The sequence below is a fragment of the Protobothrops mucrosquamatus genome, unplaced genomic scaffold (genome assembly GCF_001527695.2).
Source record: "Protobothrops mucrosquamatus isolate PMUCROS unplaced genomic scaffold, P.Mucros_1.0 scaffold_5, whole genome shotgun sequence".
NCBI classification, from domain to species: domain Eukaryota; kingdom Metazoa; phylum Chordata; class Lepidosauria; order Squamata; family Viperidae; genus Protobothrops; species Protobothrops mucrosquamatus.
In genome coordinates this window covers 301,481-318,311 of record NW_015386081.1, presented here as the reverse complement: position 1 = coordinate 318,311, position 16,831 = coordinate 301,481, and the positions used below count along the sequence as shown (strand labels likewise).

The following is a 16,831-nucleotide window of genomic DNA, read 5'->3' as shown; positions in this document are numbered from 1 at the left end:
GTAAAGCTTCTTTCTAATGTTCCCTTTTCTGCTGGACTTAAATCATGTTGTGCTAACTGTTGCCTCATTCCTTTTCCAAGGTCATTTCTGCAGTTCTCTACCATACTATCCCTTTCCTGCTCTCTGGGAGGGCTGAAATTGCCAATTGCAAGAGCTCTGGGTTCTACCACATAGACCAAGATCTGGAAGAATCTCGGTGCAGGACTAGTCCTACATCAAGACACATAAGAAAAAGGGAGGGGGATATGAAAATATTGAGTTGTTTAGAATTTTTGGTTGTATTATTACAGAACGAGCACCATGTCTTTTATTTTCTAACATAACTGAATTAAACCTATAACAGAAAGATGACAGTAATGCCTTTATTACAAATATATACTTTGGATGGTTTCATATATTTTGCAAAAATCATATAGCATATAGATGTTTCACAAAGCAGCTCTCCCTGCTTTGCGGAACATCTTGCCCTCAGATTTGAGAAAAGTCCCCAATCTCTTGGCCTTCCACAAAGGGATCAAAACCTAGCCATGTAGCCTTACAGAGCAGGCACAGGTGCCCACACAGCCATTCAGCTGACTGGCCCCATGAGAACACCTCCCTGCCTCAATTAACAACTCCTAGTCTCCTCATCTTAGATCTCTCCACTTTTTGTAATTTTATAATGTTTTACATTTTTTTAAAAAAACCCTTAAATTATTCATTTTTAAAATATGTTCTTATACTGATTAAATTGTACACTGCCCAGAGCCCCTCTAGGAGAGAGATGGGCAATTAAGAAGTTTGATATGTAAATAAAATGACAAATAAATAAATGTAGACTAAACACATGCTGCAATAGATCCAAATGGATCGAGTACTAATTGAAAGGTGGATATAAATTCCCTATAGTGCCATTCACTGGTATTACTAGAAGGCTGAGAAGACATAAGAGAATAACAGAATAACAGAGTTGGTAGGACCTTGGAGATCTTCTAGTACAACCCCCTGCTCAAGCAGGAGACCCAATACCATTTCAGACAAATGGTTGTCCAATCTCTTTTTAAAAGCCTCCTGTGATGGAGCACAACTTCTGAAGGCAAGCTGTTCCATTGGTTGATTGTTCTCACTGTCAGAAAATTTCTCCTCATCTCTAGATTGAATCTCTCCTTGATTAGTTTCTTGTCTGGCCTTCTAGTGCTTTGCAAAGTAGGTGGACCCCTCTCTCCTCTTCTTTGTAGCAACCCCTCAAATTTTGGAACACTGCTATCATGTCACCCCTAGTCCTTCTTTTCACTAGACTAGCCATGCCCAGTTCTTGCAACCGTTCTTTGTATGTTTTAGTCTCCTGGTCTTTGATCAGCTTTGTTGCTCTTCTCTGCACTTTTTCCAGAGTCTCAACATATTTTTTATATTGTAGTGACCAAAACTGGATGCAATATTCCAGGTGGGGTCTTACTAAGGTTTTATAAAGCAGTACTAACACTTCACATGATCTTCTATCTACATTTCTATCCCTCTGTTAATGCAGGCAAGGATCCCTCTATAAGGATCCACAGATTCTGGTAAAGAGACTATAAAATGTGTACTACAAAAGGAGATTGTGATTACCTTCTGACTGACATTCAGTCTCATACAGCATTCCTCATTTTGATGTCATGGAACATTGCAAGCTGAGAGACCAAGATAGAATTCAATGTTCATCCCTTTTAGAACAATGTTTGGATGCTAGATGAAATGGCTATTGTTTTCTCTCCCGTAGCAACAGTTTTAAGTTTGGGAAGGGGCTAACCAAACAGGCTCCTTGTAATGTTTATCTTCAAATTGCAAGTTTTGAGTATCAAATTAAATATACTTACATTGGCAGGATTATGTCTTTTGCTGATTCTGAGTGAAGATTTTAATGCCAAGGAAGGACCAAATAATAAATGCTAAGTATACCTTCAGGATAATTTGTTTTTTTTTTGTTTGTTTGGTTTTTTTGATAATCTATCAGTCAAATGATATGAAATAAAGCTATACACATGTTCATGTGGTGCAAACAGGTAGCAATGTAGTAGGTTTTTTTTTTAATGGCTGATAGATGGGATTGGATGGGAGCTAACGTAAGCAATATTGACTGCATGTAAACCTCCCGTAGTATGTTAAATTTGCAAGTGAGTTTCAACTCTGTTACGTAAACCTCCCGTAGTATGTTAAATTTGCAAGTGAGTTTCAACTCTGTATTCTGATATGAAGGACTGATTTAGATTATGCAGCAATTATTAACATGAACAAATAAATGGACCAAAATGATGGATTGATCACAAATGTGCCAACATAACAAGGCCATTGTTATGTTGACTCAGCGCATTTTCTTTACTGGATGATGCTTGAACAAAAGGGAGTACACTTATAAAAAGATATTTTTAAATTCTACAAAAAAAAATGTAAAAAAGGAATAGTTCAAACTACTTGACAGCACTTAATAATGGCAGGCAACCAACTACAATTTTTGGGAAACTAGTTATAGTCAGTGGTGGGATTCAAATATGTGAACAACCGGTTCTCTGTGTGGATGCCGCTTCCGGAAGTCCATTCTGGGCCTGGGCAACAAAAATTAGCTACTGGTTCTGCCGAAGTGGTGCGAACCAGCTGAATCCCACCACTGGTTATAATACAATTGAATCCTGAGCCCTCTCTAGCTGTATGCCATTTTCCAGGGTGTGTGGGAGGCTGATATTCCACTGTTTTTTAATGGGAAAAAAAATCATCCTATTGAAGGTGGATATGGTTCCTCTCTCCAAGTCTTACAGTCATTGAATGTGAAGATTGAAAGCAATCTTGGAAATCATCAAGTTCAATATTTGCCCAGTGCAGAAATCCACTACTACACCACCCTCAACCGCCTCTGTTTAAATAGCTCTCCAACAAAGGAGTCTACCAAGAGGAGAAGGATCCACATTACTAACAGGGTTTAGAAGAGCGCTTAAGAGCATTGATTGTCCTCTGCAAATTAACTGTGACGAGATGTAGAGCATGACCACCCAGAGAAGAACAAGAATGGGCTTAGAGAAGTGATGGTTATACTACTCAGCATTTAATATGTTTTGAGTGTTTGGGACTGCTTTTGTGCCACATGGAAATGCAGCAGCTGTATATCTTATACTTTTCAGAATTCCCAAATATGTAAAGGTATTAATTTCAGAAGAGTAAAAAGAAACCTCTATTTTTTTCATCATAAAACTATTTGAGGTCAAGGTGCTAATCCAGCTTCTAAATGGAATGGAATGAAGCCTCTGCATGAATGTTAATATGTAAGAGACTATTTAGTGTACACATCTGAAGAAATTTTGGTGGGAGGGCTCATTGTTTACCAAATGGGATTCTCTTCTATTGATACATGCAAATAGAGGATGAGACAAAGATACAGCCCATTTTAGATAATTTTTCACCCATAAAAATTAATCTTGCTAACCATGATGGAAAACTGTCAGACCTCTTCCATGTGGAGAGTTGATGAAAAATGGCTGTGCTGTTGATCTTCGGGTATAAGATGGATAAGGTAGTTCTCAAACAGGCTCAGATTAAGATTGGAGGATAATGAAATCTCATTCTGAATATTGCAAAATTCTCCCCTATGCTCAGTTATGGAACCAACTGATTGGTAACTTATACATCATAAGACTTGCATGCCTTTCACTTTCACTATTTTACTTTCAGCAAATCTCAAAAGTGTGTTTAAAAAACTATTATTATATCCTTCTGGGGATTGTCAAAAGTTTTATTATACAGTGTTTTATATAGAAGCTTATGCAACAGTTTAATAATTCCTCTTATCAATTTTTTTTTTGCTTGGATGAGTTTTATGTACAGCATCTTTTGTGCAACGGAGTCTCTAAGATTGTCAGTGTAGCCAAATTCTCCATGACAGCAAGCAGAATTTGCCAACAACTAGCATACAGTTAAATGATACCCCCCCCCCACACACACACACCCATTTCATTTCTTTTCTCACTCTCTCCCACATACTGTTTTGCTGGCAGTTCTATATTTGGCTGTAGCAGGTTATTAGAAGTTTGAGAAGGCAAACCGACTTGTCGCTTATCTCCTGTTACCTTGCCTGTTGTGTTAATATGCCTCTGTTTATAATTATTAATTTTTGTAAGGCTGCTCAGTGACCATGATAATGAATATTTGAATTGAATCAGGTATCCAGTGGTACGACTGGCAGCAATTTTCCAGAGTCAGGATTTCTCTGCTGTGATTCTTAGCTAGGCTGAGAACTTTCAAGTGGAAGGATGCTAAGGAATAAAGCAGAGCATGAGGTCTCTTCTTAGGAGGCGGCTTTGGATTTTTGATAGAAATTAAAAGGAACAGGGAGAAACATTAAGAAGAACTGGAATAGGTGATATTCCAAAAATTGTTTCCTAGAAATGCCCTGTTGAAGTCCAAATAGCATATGTGGTAAAATCATTATGCAAAGTATCCCACTGGGTACTTGAGTTAGATCTGCACATTGAGGTACATTGTCCCTCTAATCCATTTTGGAGATACCCATGTTTCCAGTGATCATTATCTCTGCCTTGTTTGTACAAGAATCATCTTCACATAGACCCCAACATCAGTTCCCATGATTCATGTATACAAACTCCCAGCCCTCATTGGAAGACTGGGAGTTTTGGAATACTGCATCCAGCTTTGGTCACCATGATGTAAAAAAGATATTGAGGCTCTAGAAAGAGAAGTACAAAGAAGAGCAACAAAGATGATTAGGAGACTGGAGGCTAAAATATATAAGGAACGGTTGCTGGAATTGGGTATGTCTAGTTTAATGAAGAGATGGACTAGAGGGGATATGATAGCAGTGTTCCAACATCTCAGGGGCTGCCACAAAGAAGAGGGAGTCAAGCTATTCTCCAAAGCACCTGAAGGCAGGACAAGAAGCAACGATGGAAACTAATCAAAGAGAGAAACAACCTAGAACTAAGGAGAAATTTCCTGACAGTTAGAACAATTAATCAGTGGAACAACCTTCCTCCAGAAACTGTGAATGCTCCAACACTGGAAGTCTTTAAGAAGAAACTGGACAGCCATTTGTCTGAAATGGTTTAGAGTTCCTGCCTGAGCAGGGGGTTGGACTAGATGACCTCCAAGATCCCTTCCAATGATGATGATGATGATTATTATGTTGTTGTTGTTCATGGACTCATGAGCTAATGACAACTATTCCAGTTACAATAAATATATACCTACACATGACAGCTGTAGTTAGAAATTATTTTACATTGAAAAATAATTTGCAGTCAGGAGTTCTGACCTGAAAAGTCATTTGATCCCTTAATGGAAAGCAGCTAACCAACTGGTGGAAATACTCTTTGATGTTCAGAATAACTACATAATTTAAAAGTACATATGACACAGATTGCAGCTCAAACTGGAAACCATTCTTTAACCATAATCTATCAAGATTAGATTATGGCTAAAGAATGGTGTTTTGGTGATTTGGTGTTATCAATGCATAGAATTTATACTTTGATTGAGTGAGATACTTAAAAAACATTTATTCATTCAGTTTGGATGCTGACCAAGTACAACAGATTCTTAATAATAAGAATTGGATGTACTGAATTCTTAAATATGATCCTTGAGATTCAAGTTTAGTTCAGGTTTAATAGTGGTTCTTAATCTTTTATGTCATATAATATGTACAGTATAGTTAACTATTTACAACTAATTTACAGTATGCTAGAAAGCTGTAATATCCATGAGAATTCAAACTCTTAGTTTTTTTAAAAAAAAATATTGTATTATTTTATTCTTCATGTTATTTCTTGTAGATATGTGTATGTGAGAGAGGGTGGGAGAAATAGAGAGAAAGAGAGAAAAATTGATTATATAGAGTGAGGAGGGAAGTATGTATTCAATTTAAAAAGTGTTCAATTAAAGAAAAATAGGAAACAGAGGGGGTCCACAGAGGGGATCAAAAAAATCAAGATGGCAGCTGCAATCATGCACAGTATTCATATATATTCCACATGCAACACATGGGCAGAATGGTTGGAAACTAAATTTGGTGGCTGCAGTGCCAGCTTGTTTCTTTGGTCATGCTCGTGCTTCTTCCCCTCACCCCTTAATAGTCTCAAGGGGAATTTGCATAGAAGTAAGAGACTGAGAAGAAAGGCGAGGCAGTTTTCCTGTTGAATGGAGTTTGAAAAGTTGCTTGACCTCAGTAAGAAGCCCATCTTCCTTGGAATAAAGGAGCAGCTCCTTTAAATGCTCTCACAGGCCTATCATTTTAGACAAAGTATAAAACGTTGAACAAAGATGCCTGCCCACTATTGGAAAGTACCCCTGGCCTGAAAAAGACGAAGTGCTGAACAGAAGATGGCGGCTATAATTACCAACAAAGAAGTCTTTAAATGAGAAGCTGCCTTCGACAGTCACACGCCACTAAGTGTGCTTGCTTTTATTCCATTTTCTCCCATCAATTCATTCGTATTCACTGCCAGTCCTTGTGCCAATTAGCTTTAATTTCTACTATACACAATGACATCAGCAGCCAATGAGATTCTGGTCTTGCAGGATTTTAGTGTGCCTATAAACTACAGAAAATTGTCCTTGGCTAAACTCCTGCTTTCAGATTGGCTGACAACAATAGACATGGTTAAGTTCAGGGTAAGAGCCATTAAACGTAATTACTACCACAGGGTAAAAGTTTAATTGTGTTAAATTTTAAATCTGCATAGCCTAAGCTTATTTACAAGCTGGCTAGGCCTTCATGCTACATAAGAGAAAATAAATCTGTACTTAAAAAATTGCTGCTTGCCAACTTTTATTTTACAAAAAAAAAAAAAAACGTTTTAAAATGCTAATAAAAGCCACTCGTATCTCCAACTCATTTCCTTCCTATTGGGATCACACTAAGAATTGAGGATTTCATGATAGATTGAAGGAAAATGTTTTGGCTTTAGGAATGAGAAGATGAATGTCCTATGAAATATGACTCATGGGAATTAAGGATTTTCCCCCTCCATTCCCACCCTTTAGTTTGATTTGGGAATGGCATAAATTTAATAGCATTTTAATATTTTTTTTAAAAAATCCAAGCTTTTGTCTACCAATATTCCATTAGAAATGGACTTGGTGGCAGAAGCTGTACCTTGCCACAGAACGAGTTCTTCTAATTTGGGTTTAGGAGTTACTTTTATGTATTTTTTAACCCCATAAAGTTGGAAGGAGATGGCAATCTTTTAGATCAATGGTTCTTCAAAAAGGTATATTCTGGAGATCCCTGGGTGCCCCTAAGGCCCTTTCAGGGGAATCCACAAACTGATTTATTTATTTTTTAGTTTTAATTTAGTTAAATTTAGTTTTTTAGTTTTAATTTAATTTGGTAATTACAATAGACATAACTTATATAAACCAAAGCTCTTTGGAGTCCTCAATCATTTTTAAGAATATAAATAAATCCTGAGATTAAAATGTTTGGTCTCTGTTCCATAGTTCCATAGTCTTAAGTTTTAAAGCAGAGCAGGGAAATTAAAAAAGCAGAAGCAAAGGAAAGATTCGAGGCTAGCAAGGTTTATCTGTCTGTCTTTTCATCCATGATGAAGCTACTACAAGACTCTGGCTCCAGCTGTAATCCATTAATTCCCTATAGAGAATCATAGAATATATGAGTGATGGTCATTCCTTTTTGCATATACTCTGAAATAGTGGTGTCCATAAGGTATGGGCAAAAAAGTCAGGATGCTAGCTACAACAGTGCAATTGGAACTCTCTCTATATATGCAGTTCACATAAAAATCAAGCAGAGGTTTGACCCCAAAGGGGCATTTTAAAAGGCAACTGGACTTTTTTCTTGAAAATGTTTCACTTCTCACCCAAGAAGTTTCTTCTGTTCTTGGATGAGAAGCAAAATGTTTACAAGGAAAAAGAAGAAGAAAGTCCAGTTGCCTTTTGAAAACCACGTTTGGGGCAACCATGAGCTGGATGATTGAGAGAATCTCCATAGACAAGCAGAGGTTTGGTTACACCATGGCCTCTGGTGTCATGGCCACCATCATCTTTTTTGACCCCCACCTGCAGACAGCCTTATTCTGAAAGTCTATTAGAATTCTGTGGAAAGAACACTTCTATTAAATGGAGATCCAGTCAAATAATCATAGTCATTGGTAGAACTAAGTTTGTTTTCAGTCTAAGTCCATTGTGCACACCAAATTCATTAATCTTTTCTGCTCTCTTTACTCATTCATGGATTTTTTAAAACATGAAAATTCATTATGCATGCCTTTAAACGGCTATTTTAACCCATTTTTCTCCCATTTTATTTCTAACGTTCACATTACTAAAATATCTTGGCCAGAATGCTCAAATGCATGATTTTGTTTTTAATCTAAGAACTGCATCACAGACATTCGGAACACACTTGGAATACTGCATCTAGTTTTGGTCACCACGATGTAAAAAAGATGTTGAGACTCTAAAAAGAGTACAGAGAAGAGCAACAAAGATGATTAGGGGACTGGAGGCTAAAACATATAAGGAACGGTTGCTGGAATTGGGTATGTCTAGTTTAACGAAGAGAAGGATGAGGGGGGACATAATAGCAGTGTTCCAATATCTCAGGGGCTGCCACAAAGAAGAGGGAGTCAAGCTATTTTCCAAAGTGCCTGAAGGCAGGACAAGGAGCAACAGGTGGAAACTAACCAAGGAGAGAAGCAACCTAGAACTAAGGAGAAACTTCCTGACAGTTAGAACAATTAACCAGTGGAACAACCTGCCTCCAGAAGCGGTGAATGCACCAACACTGGAAGTTTTTAAGAAGAAACTGGACAGCCATTTGTCCGAAATGGTATAGGGTTTCCTGCCTGAGCAGGGGGTTGGACTAGATGACCTCCAATGTCCCTTCCAACTTTATCATTATTATTATATTATTATTAACACAAAATCTAACCTTATCTCATCTTCTAGGATAAATCATCATGGCTTGGATGATCCCAAGAGAAAGCTATTCGCTGGACTCTATGGAAAGATACCTTCCTGAGTTTTCCTCCTAATGTAGCCTAGAGATTCTCCTATATTTCCAGAATGGCTTTTCTTCGGATTGCAAATGCTAGCAGGAAAATGAAAAAAGGCAAATTTTTCTTCCCATTAGATAGCGTAACTGAAGATCCAAGTCACACTAAACTATAATGTGACTGGTTTGTCTGAGCACAACCAGTTTGGATTAAAAAAACATGATGTATGGCTTAGCACAAAGTGTGAAGCCACCCATTGTGGTTAAATTTAATGGGGTTGAATACATCATGTGAACTCAGGCTCTGTGAGGAGAAGGCACTTATGGTCCTTAATTTATTATCCATAAAGATGGAGGGATCAAGAATAATTAACAAAGAACACAATCCACTTGTTCCAAAGGAATTAATCTATCTAGCTTAGTTAATAGGCATTTAGCTGATCAGAATTGTTCCGGGGCAGAGGGGTACAAAGAAGTCAAAAGTCCTCTACAGCTCCAGTTCTCTTTGCATATTGTTGCTGCTTCCTTAAATACCAGGAACTGCACCATTTATGGCTTTCTCTGAAAAGAGGCCTTGAACTTGTAGTGCAAGAACAATTGTGAAATGTTCATATATGAAAAGGTGGAAAACAGTATTCAAACTGAAGGCCAAGATTAGCACTCTTGACTAGCTTGGAGCTCCATTTGTTACAAACAAGAAAAAAAGTAACATGATTGAATCTGGACAGAATAGAAGCCTTAAATCTTATACAAACACTCAAAGCTGTTTAATTCTGTCTCTCTCTCCCCACCTCCAAAGCCCCTGGAAGGAGGCAGGTGAATCCAGGATCAAATACATTTTCGTGTTTCTTAAGATGAACTGTTTAAATAGTTAAGTGAACATCTGTCCAAACTTCTCATTTCCATTTAGAAAAGCCGCTAATTCACTTGGTGACGAAAAATGCCTGTTTAACAATGCAGATGGTGCTGTCTGGGGGTCTCTTTATTTTGTTTAATCTAGATTGAGCTCCACACAACTGTGATGCTAATGAATAATGGATTTTTTTTTAATGTTCACACACGGAGTGGCACTGCAGTCTGAACAAATCTGGGATTAGCTTGCTTCTAATTTTCCCATTTGGATATAGGGCAGCGGTTTTTAATGGTAATCTAACTTACACGGATGCTCTAAAGATCAAAAGGGTAGCATTTTGATTTTAAACATGAAACTCTTTGTCACGTTTGCCAGGAAATAGAGTGATGGCACGTTGACAAACTTTTTTTATACCTTTTAAGAGACTTTGTCCCTCAACAGTGTCTTATAGAGCCAGACAACTGCATGAAAAAAGTACAAATTTTGCAGCTGACAAGATAAATGCCATGTGTGCTCTCTTCTTTTGTTTCCATAGATGTTTCATTTTAAGATAAAGGAGTGAACTACACTTAAAAGATAGAAGAAAAGAGGAGATTTTTATAAGCATGTGCTTATTCAAGACCCAAACATTAAGATTATCCTAATAATAATGTTACATCATCTGTATTAATAAAACCGTGAGGGACATCTTTACTGACTCGTAATTGGAAGATAAAAAGTTTTGAGGTCAAACTGCTTGTGCAAGTGCGATTATCTCACTCAAAATGTTCTAGGTTTTGTTTTTCATGATTTAGAGTGATATTTGGAGATGTGACATTTTTCTCCAAAGATAAATTGTTCCTGGGGAAGTAAAACCAAGTTTGACTTCCCTCACACAACCTGATAGGTGGTAGCAGTTAGCTGATCTTGAAACCAGGGTTGCAACTGCTTATTACTTGGAAGGAAGGTCACCAAAACAATCCTATGGCTATAAGCTAGTTAGAAATTTAAAAAAAAACAACAATAGCCAAGAAAAATGTTTTCCTCCAAATCTCATGGTAAATCTTATAATGGAAATGGGTCAGTGGAAGAGTCTGATGTAGATTTTCAGCCTTGAATAGAGGAGTTAATGATACATGGCTTTTGAGGTCTTCTGAAGTACAAGCTAAGCTCCCAAGGAAACTAAGGATCTATCTCACAGATTTTTCTATTCAAATTTCACGCTTTCAGACCGTTTGTCAGCTCTCCAGTCATAAATTGGAGTCAGTACTAAGCCATCTCACCTAGTACAGGTAGTCTTCGACTTACAACAGTTCATTTAGTGATGGTTCAAAGTTACAACATCGCTGCAAAAAAGTGACTTATGACTATTTTTCCACACTTACAAACATTTACACACTTACAAACAAGCATCTCCATGGTCACATGATCAAAATGTGGATGCTTGGGAACTGTTTCATATTTATGACGGCTCAGTTGTGGTCGAGGACTACTTGTAGTTGAAAGTAGTTAAAGAGCAAAGGCAGTTAAAAGAACAGGTTTGTTTTGTAAGATTAAACTGAATACTAGTAGCTCTAGAATTAATTTTTTAACCCACATTCCTAAAAAATATTTATATATACCATTTTGAATGTGACAAAATTGCTCAAGCCTGTATTTAATTATGATTAGAGAGAGAAGTCAATCTGGGAGTGGATAAAACTAAGAACTTCAAGACAAACCAACTTCAAAGTTGGGTGGTGGTGTTTGTAATGTTTTAGGGAAGGGGTTGTGCAGGTTGCAGAGATGGAATGGAACAACTTGGTGTGGCCAACTCACCATGGCCAACTCACCACAGTCAACTTGGCATGGCCAACTCTCCATGGCCAACTCACAGTGGGACAACTCTCCATGGCCAACTCTCCATAGTCAACTCATCATAGCCAGCTCTCCATGGCCAACTCACGATAGGACAACTTGCCATGGTCAACTCATCACAGTCAACTCGGCATGGCCATCTCTCCACAGCCAACTCATGGTGGGACAACTAACTATGGTCAACTCACCACAGTCATCTCAGAATACCCAACTCTTCATAGCGAACTCACTGCGGGACAACTTACTGCGGGACAATTCAACAATTCAATTTAAAGATTTAAAATAATTTAAAAATTACTTTAATTTTTGTCATTCACATTTTATTTTGTCCCTCCTTTTGCATCCTTTCTTTAATGATTCTATTCCACCATTTCTTCAATATTAGTGTAACTCTTGTCCTGCGGTGAGTTGTCCTATGGCAAGTTGGCCATGACAAGTTATCCCACAATGATTTAGCTGCAGCAAGTTGGCCACAGCAAATTGGCTGTGCTGAGTTGGCCACGCCATACAGATGAGGAAGTATGGTATGAAATGCTACCTGCATGCTTTGCACATCGTTTCCCGTGTCAGGGAAATATAGTTTGGGATACACCTCAGTAACAATCATGCTTGTAAAAGTATGTAAAACAGTTTCAACCAATATAGGCTTCTATCAGAATTAGATCTCTGTTGGTGGTTTCAGCAGGACAACCTGATCTGGACTTGGAAGATAAGTATTAGGCCTGGTTATTTCTTGGATGAAAACAGTTAGAATATCGGGGCTCTAGGCTAGACTTGGAGGTCCTGGAAGAAGTAATGGAAACCATTTCTATTTGGTGGGCAAGAAAATAAGCTGGAAATATCCTTGATGTCACCAGGAATTAACTCAAAGGAGCCTATAGGTCTTTAGATCTAATTCTCTTTCAGTCCAAGAATACTTAGATATCTGTTGATTCAATCTAAAGTCAGGGGTATTTAATTGATGCAGGTGAAGAGACTTCTTTTCCAGTGGGTTTAAGATCACAGCCTTAAGATCTCTCTGTTTTTTTCACAATCAATTGCATTCATTTTCACAAGGGCAGAAAGAAATGTCAAGTATTTCAGACACACCTTACCAATCAGAACATAGCAACTTAAGTGTGTGCCTGGCAAACAATTTGACATTTTTAAAAGTTCTTTAAAATATCCTAGTTTACAAAAGGGATAACATAAGCATCAACTCAAAAGCAAAGGCACTACAAAATAGGAAATGCATCATGGAACAAAATGATAAAAAGGTTAGGTAGGAGATCTGTATACCTTCTGCACATTTTTGTCAGTTAATTGTTCTCACCAAAGAATGGATTCTCCTTCTACTTGGTAACTTCCTATTCAGTCTTAAATTTTGTTCCAGAGTCCAGAGATGGCAGATCTGAGGGTTTCCCTAAGAGAAGAAAGGAAAATCCTATATCATGGCTTCAGGTCTGAGATTATATCATATTTGTGGTGTTATTTAAATTACTAGAATTTAGATAGCCCAACATATCTCTCTTTAATGTAGAATACTGCATCCATTAAAAGGCAACTTCAAGATCTGGTTCCTCTTCTCTAGAGCTCTTTTTTTCTAAACATGATTTAAACTGGGCAGTGTTTCTGATAAAATATGGTAGATTCTTTATTTTTCTTTTTTTTAAAGATGCATGGCATGAAAATCCTACCTCCTGCCAGCTAACTTTGTTTGCTAGGTTCTTTGAAAGAACAGCTTAGCATAATCTTATCATAGGGTAATTATTGCAGTCTTTACTGTATCATCAAATTGTGAAGAAGAAGAAGAAGAAGAAGAAGAAGAAGAAGAAGAAGAAGAAGAAGAAGAAGAAGAAGAAGAAGAAGAAGAAGAAGAAGAAGAAGAAGAAGAAGAAGAAGAAGAAGAAGAAGGAGGAGGAGGAGGAGGAGGAGGAGGAGGAGGGACCTTATAGGTCATCTAGTCAAACCCCCTGCTCAGGCAGGAAACCCTATACCAAAGTTTAAAATAACTCTGATTCCATACCTTGCTTTAAAAGTAACAGCAAGATCTCAAAAAGGTTGGAGAGGTAAGAGATTACATGTGTGTGGTTCACAGCAGCAAACTATTGCCTTCACACACTCGTGAAAATAATACATCACTTTATACTGGATTAGATCTAAGTTAGTTATACTTAGATCTTATTGATATACCGTGAAAGGAAAACATTAAATGAAATCTGATTCGCTGCACTAGAAACTAAGTTCAAATAATTATCTTGGTCCCAGTCTGTCCCTTATCTTTTCAGTAAAGCAATGTATCGTATGAATGTACTGTATTGTTGATGTAAAACTTAAAATTAACCTTACTACAGGGCCAATATTGGCTATCTTGATTGACAGCTGCAGAAAGTACTAGAGCGGAGGTTTTCAAACTTTATCAGGCTTTGCAATGAATTTTTTTTTAAAAAAAAACAATGATAGAAAATCATTGTTAGAATGATCAAGAGGAAAAGCTATCGTGAGAGAAAATAGTCTGCATCTGAATGGACTTTTCTTATTCTTTCTTTTGCCCTTAGTTCCTTGTGGAACCCATCAAATTCTTATGGAACCCTAGTGTCTGTGGAACACAGTTTAAACAATCATGACTGCTTATCGGTAGATTTCTTGTGGTTTCTTATGTAGTGCTTTCTGTTGAATTAGAAATGTTGCAGTGAACTTCAAGGATTTCTGGGAGGTTCTGAAAGTTTGAATGTCATGTAATAAGAGATAGTAAATCCACACAGTTCAAGGGAGGGATTGTCTTTACCAGTTATCTCCAAGGAGGTCATATGGAATACAATGATGCAAAGGTGAATCTTTGGAGAGAAAAGAGGAGAGACAGTAGATGTTTCCTTTGCATTAAGTTTATTAAAAATAATTCAGCTCCAAACTGAAATTCACAATGTTTTAGCATTTACAGATTAGATTATTAATTATCAGTTAAATAATCGAGCCTTGTTATTGTGAACGTGGTTTACATGGAGTCAGCATAGACGGATTTCTCCAGCATATGTTGAGGCATTGAGTAGCTTGCTGATTTTTCTTAAAATATTTCAGAACTGTAATTCAGCCATGCCCAGGTAAGTCTTTAATTAGATGAAAGAAAGTGTGGTTTATTAGCATTTTTTAAAGAAAAAAAATGAAGTTCCAGGTTAATATTGTGTTTTTGAACCAGGAATTGATTTGTGTTATGGCCAATAATGGTTCACAATAGTTCTTCCACATAGGATTGTCTTACAATCTACTACTTCATTGGAAATGATTTAAGATCTCTTTGTGAATAACATTCTGATATAATTTCTATTTTGATTTGTTGAGGTACACCAATCCAAGAACTACAGCAATTAAGCAGCATGTATGGAAAGTGGTTTGAAGGAGTCCTATGTATACCCCAAAATGAACCTTGCATATTTTCTCCAGAGAGCTAACTAATCAGTAGAAAATGAAGGAATAGCAAATTAGAAAACAGAGGGGCTGCTAGAATCCTCTAAAAATGTACTGCTAAGACACTGTTAATTTGCGTTGAAAAGATGGTATTGTTTTTGATGGAAGCATTGTGAGCCTCAAAATAGCACTTTGTCTGCATGTGGAATGGGTTTCTTCATTAGACAGTCAATTAGCTGGCAGCTCCAAAACTTCAAAGGACTCAGAAGTTCTCTCCCTGTGCAGGATCAGCCTCCATTCCCACATGCTGGCTGGTCAGAGAAATGGGGATGGCAACTTCTCTTGATTGGTGCAGTACAGTATTTGATACTACTAATTTCACTTAATTAGTCCTTCCACCATTTAATTAAACTGGCTTCTAATGATTGTGTGTTTCCTTGGCAGGCTCTTTGGGACTACTGGGAATTGTGCTGCCTGCAGTAAGCTGATCCCTGCCTTTGAGATGGTGATGAGGGCCCGAGATAACGTTTACCATTTGGACTGCTTTGCCTGCCAGCTTTGCAACCAGAGGTGAGAACATGGGGAGGGGGGTTTACATGGATTGGGTTGTTGTTGTTGTTGTTGTTTTAAAAAAAAGCAAGCTATTTTTGCTTCTGTGAAACAGTAAAGTCTGTTTCACTATTTGATCTCCATCACCTTCTCACAGGCTCTCAGATAGTTACTGCTGGGCAAAATGATTTTACCTGTTAATTGAATGCTGGAGCCTTTTCCCTGCAGCTGTCTGACTCATGTGTGGAATTGCTGGTAGGCTGGATTGTTGAAGGGACTCCCACCACCACTGAAATTGGGGCTGCTGTGAAATAGGCTAGCAGGTGGCGTTAAGTAGAGCCGAGGCAACCGAATGAGCAGCTTCAAAGCCAACCTTCTCATCGGTCTACTGAGCATCCATTGGTAGAAAGATCATTGGCATAAATACTTTTAAAACCAAAGTTTCTTAAGTCACACAACTGGGCAGGCGCAGATGTTAGATCAAGACGAAGCAAAGGAAATGCCCTTTTCTAAATAAGGTCTGACATAGCCTTAGTAGGGAACCTTCACCCATCAACCTGTTGATTGCCCCCAGTAATGTCTGCTCACCGCATAACTTTTAAGTAGAACATATAATATGCGTCTAAAAGGCAGATATCATAGGCAGAATGAAGTAGATATTCTGATAAGGTTCTATCACCATGACATTGATGATGGTGCCTCACAGATTTTCATGTATCTGCTTGGTTTCTTTGTTTTGCACAGATACTAGTAATAGAAGCTTTCAAAGCCTAATGTGTAAGATTGAAAAATAGTGATATTTTGACTTCTGTACCGCTTACATCTATAAAAACACTGCATATCTATCTGTCTGTCTGTCTGTCTGTCTGTCTGTCTGTCTATCTATCTATCTATCTATCTATCTATCTATCTATCTATCTATCTATCTATGTGGGGTGTAAGGGTGAGCAAAGTCATTCCGTCTCAAAGGAAGCATTCGATATCATCTGGATCCAGCTACTTCCTTGGAGTTCCTAACCAACCAGGAGGGACATTTGAAACACAGGTAGCAATAATCAAAGCCCTAGGGATCTGTTCACTTCCTCAGAACTGATAGAATTAAAGTTTCCCCAGAAAACTGAACAAGATCATGGCCCAGCCACAACCCAAACAAATTTGTTCGACATATTCCTCAAATATTACCATCCTTACAACAACAATTCTGCAGAGATTCCCCTGCCCTTCCTTGTCCA

At 37.7% G+C, this 16,831-nt stretch overlaps 1 protein-coding gene across 1 annotated transcript in view; it reads left to right on the top strand.

Annotated features, from left to right (window-relative positions):
• The window catches only part of LMO1 (LIM domain only 1), a 115,665-nt gene that overhangs the window by 84,386 nt on the left and 14,448 nt on the right, over positions 1-16,831 (top strand). The window contains exon 3 of the mRNA XM_015812230.1: positions 15,495-15,620. Within this exon, the coding sequence (XP_015667716.1) occupies positions 15,495-15,620 (126 nt within the window). The remainder of the gene's footprint in view (positions 1-15,494; positions 15,621-16,831) is intronic.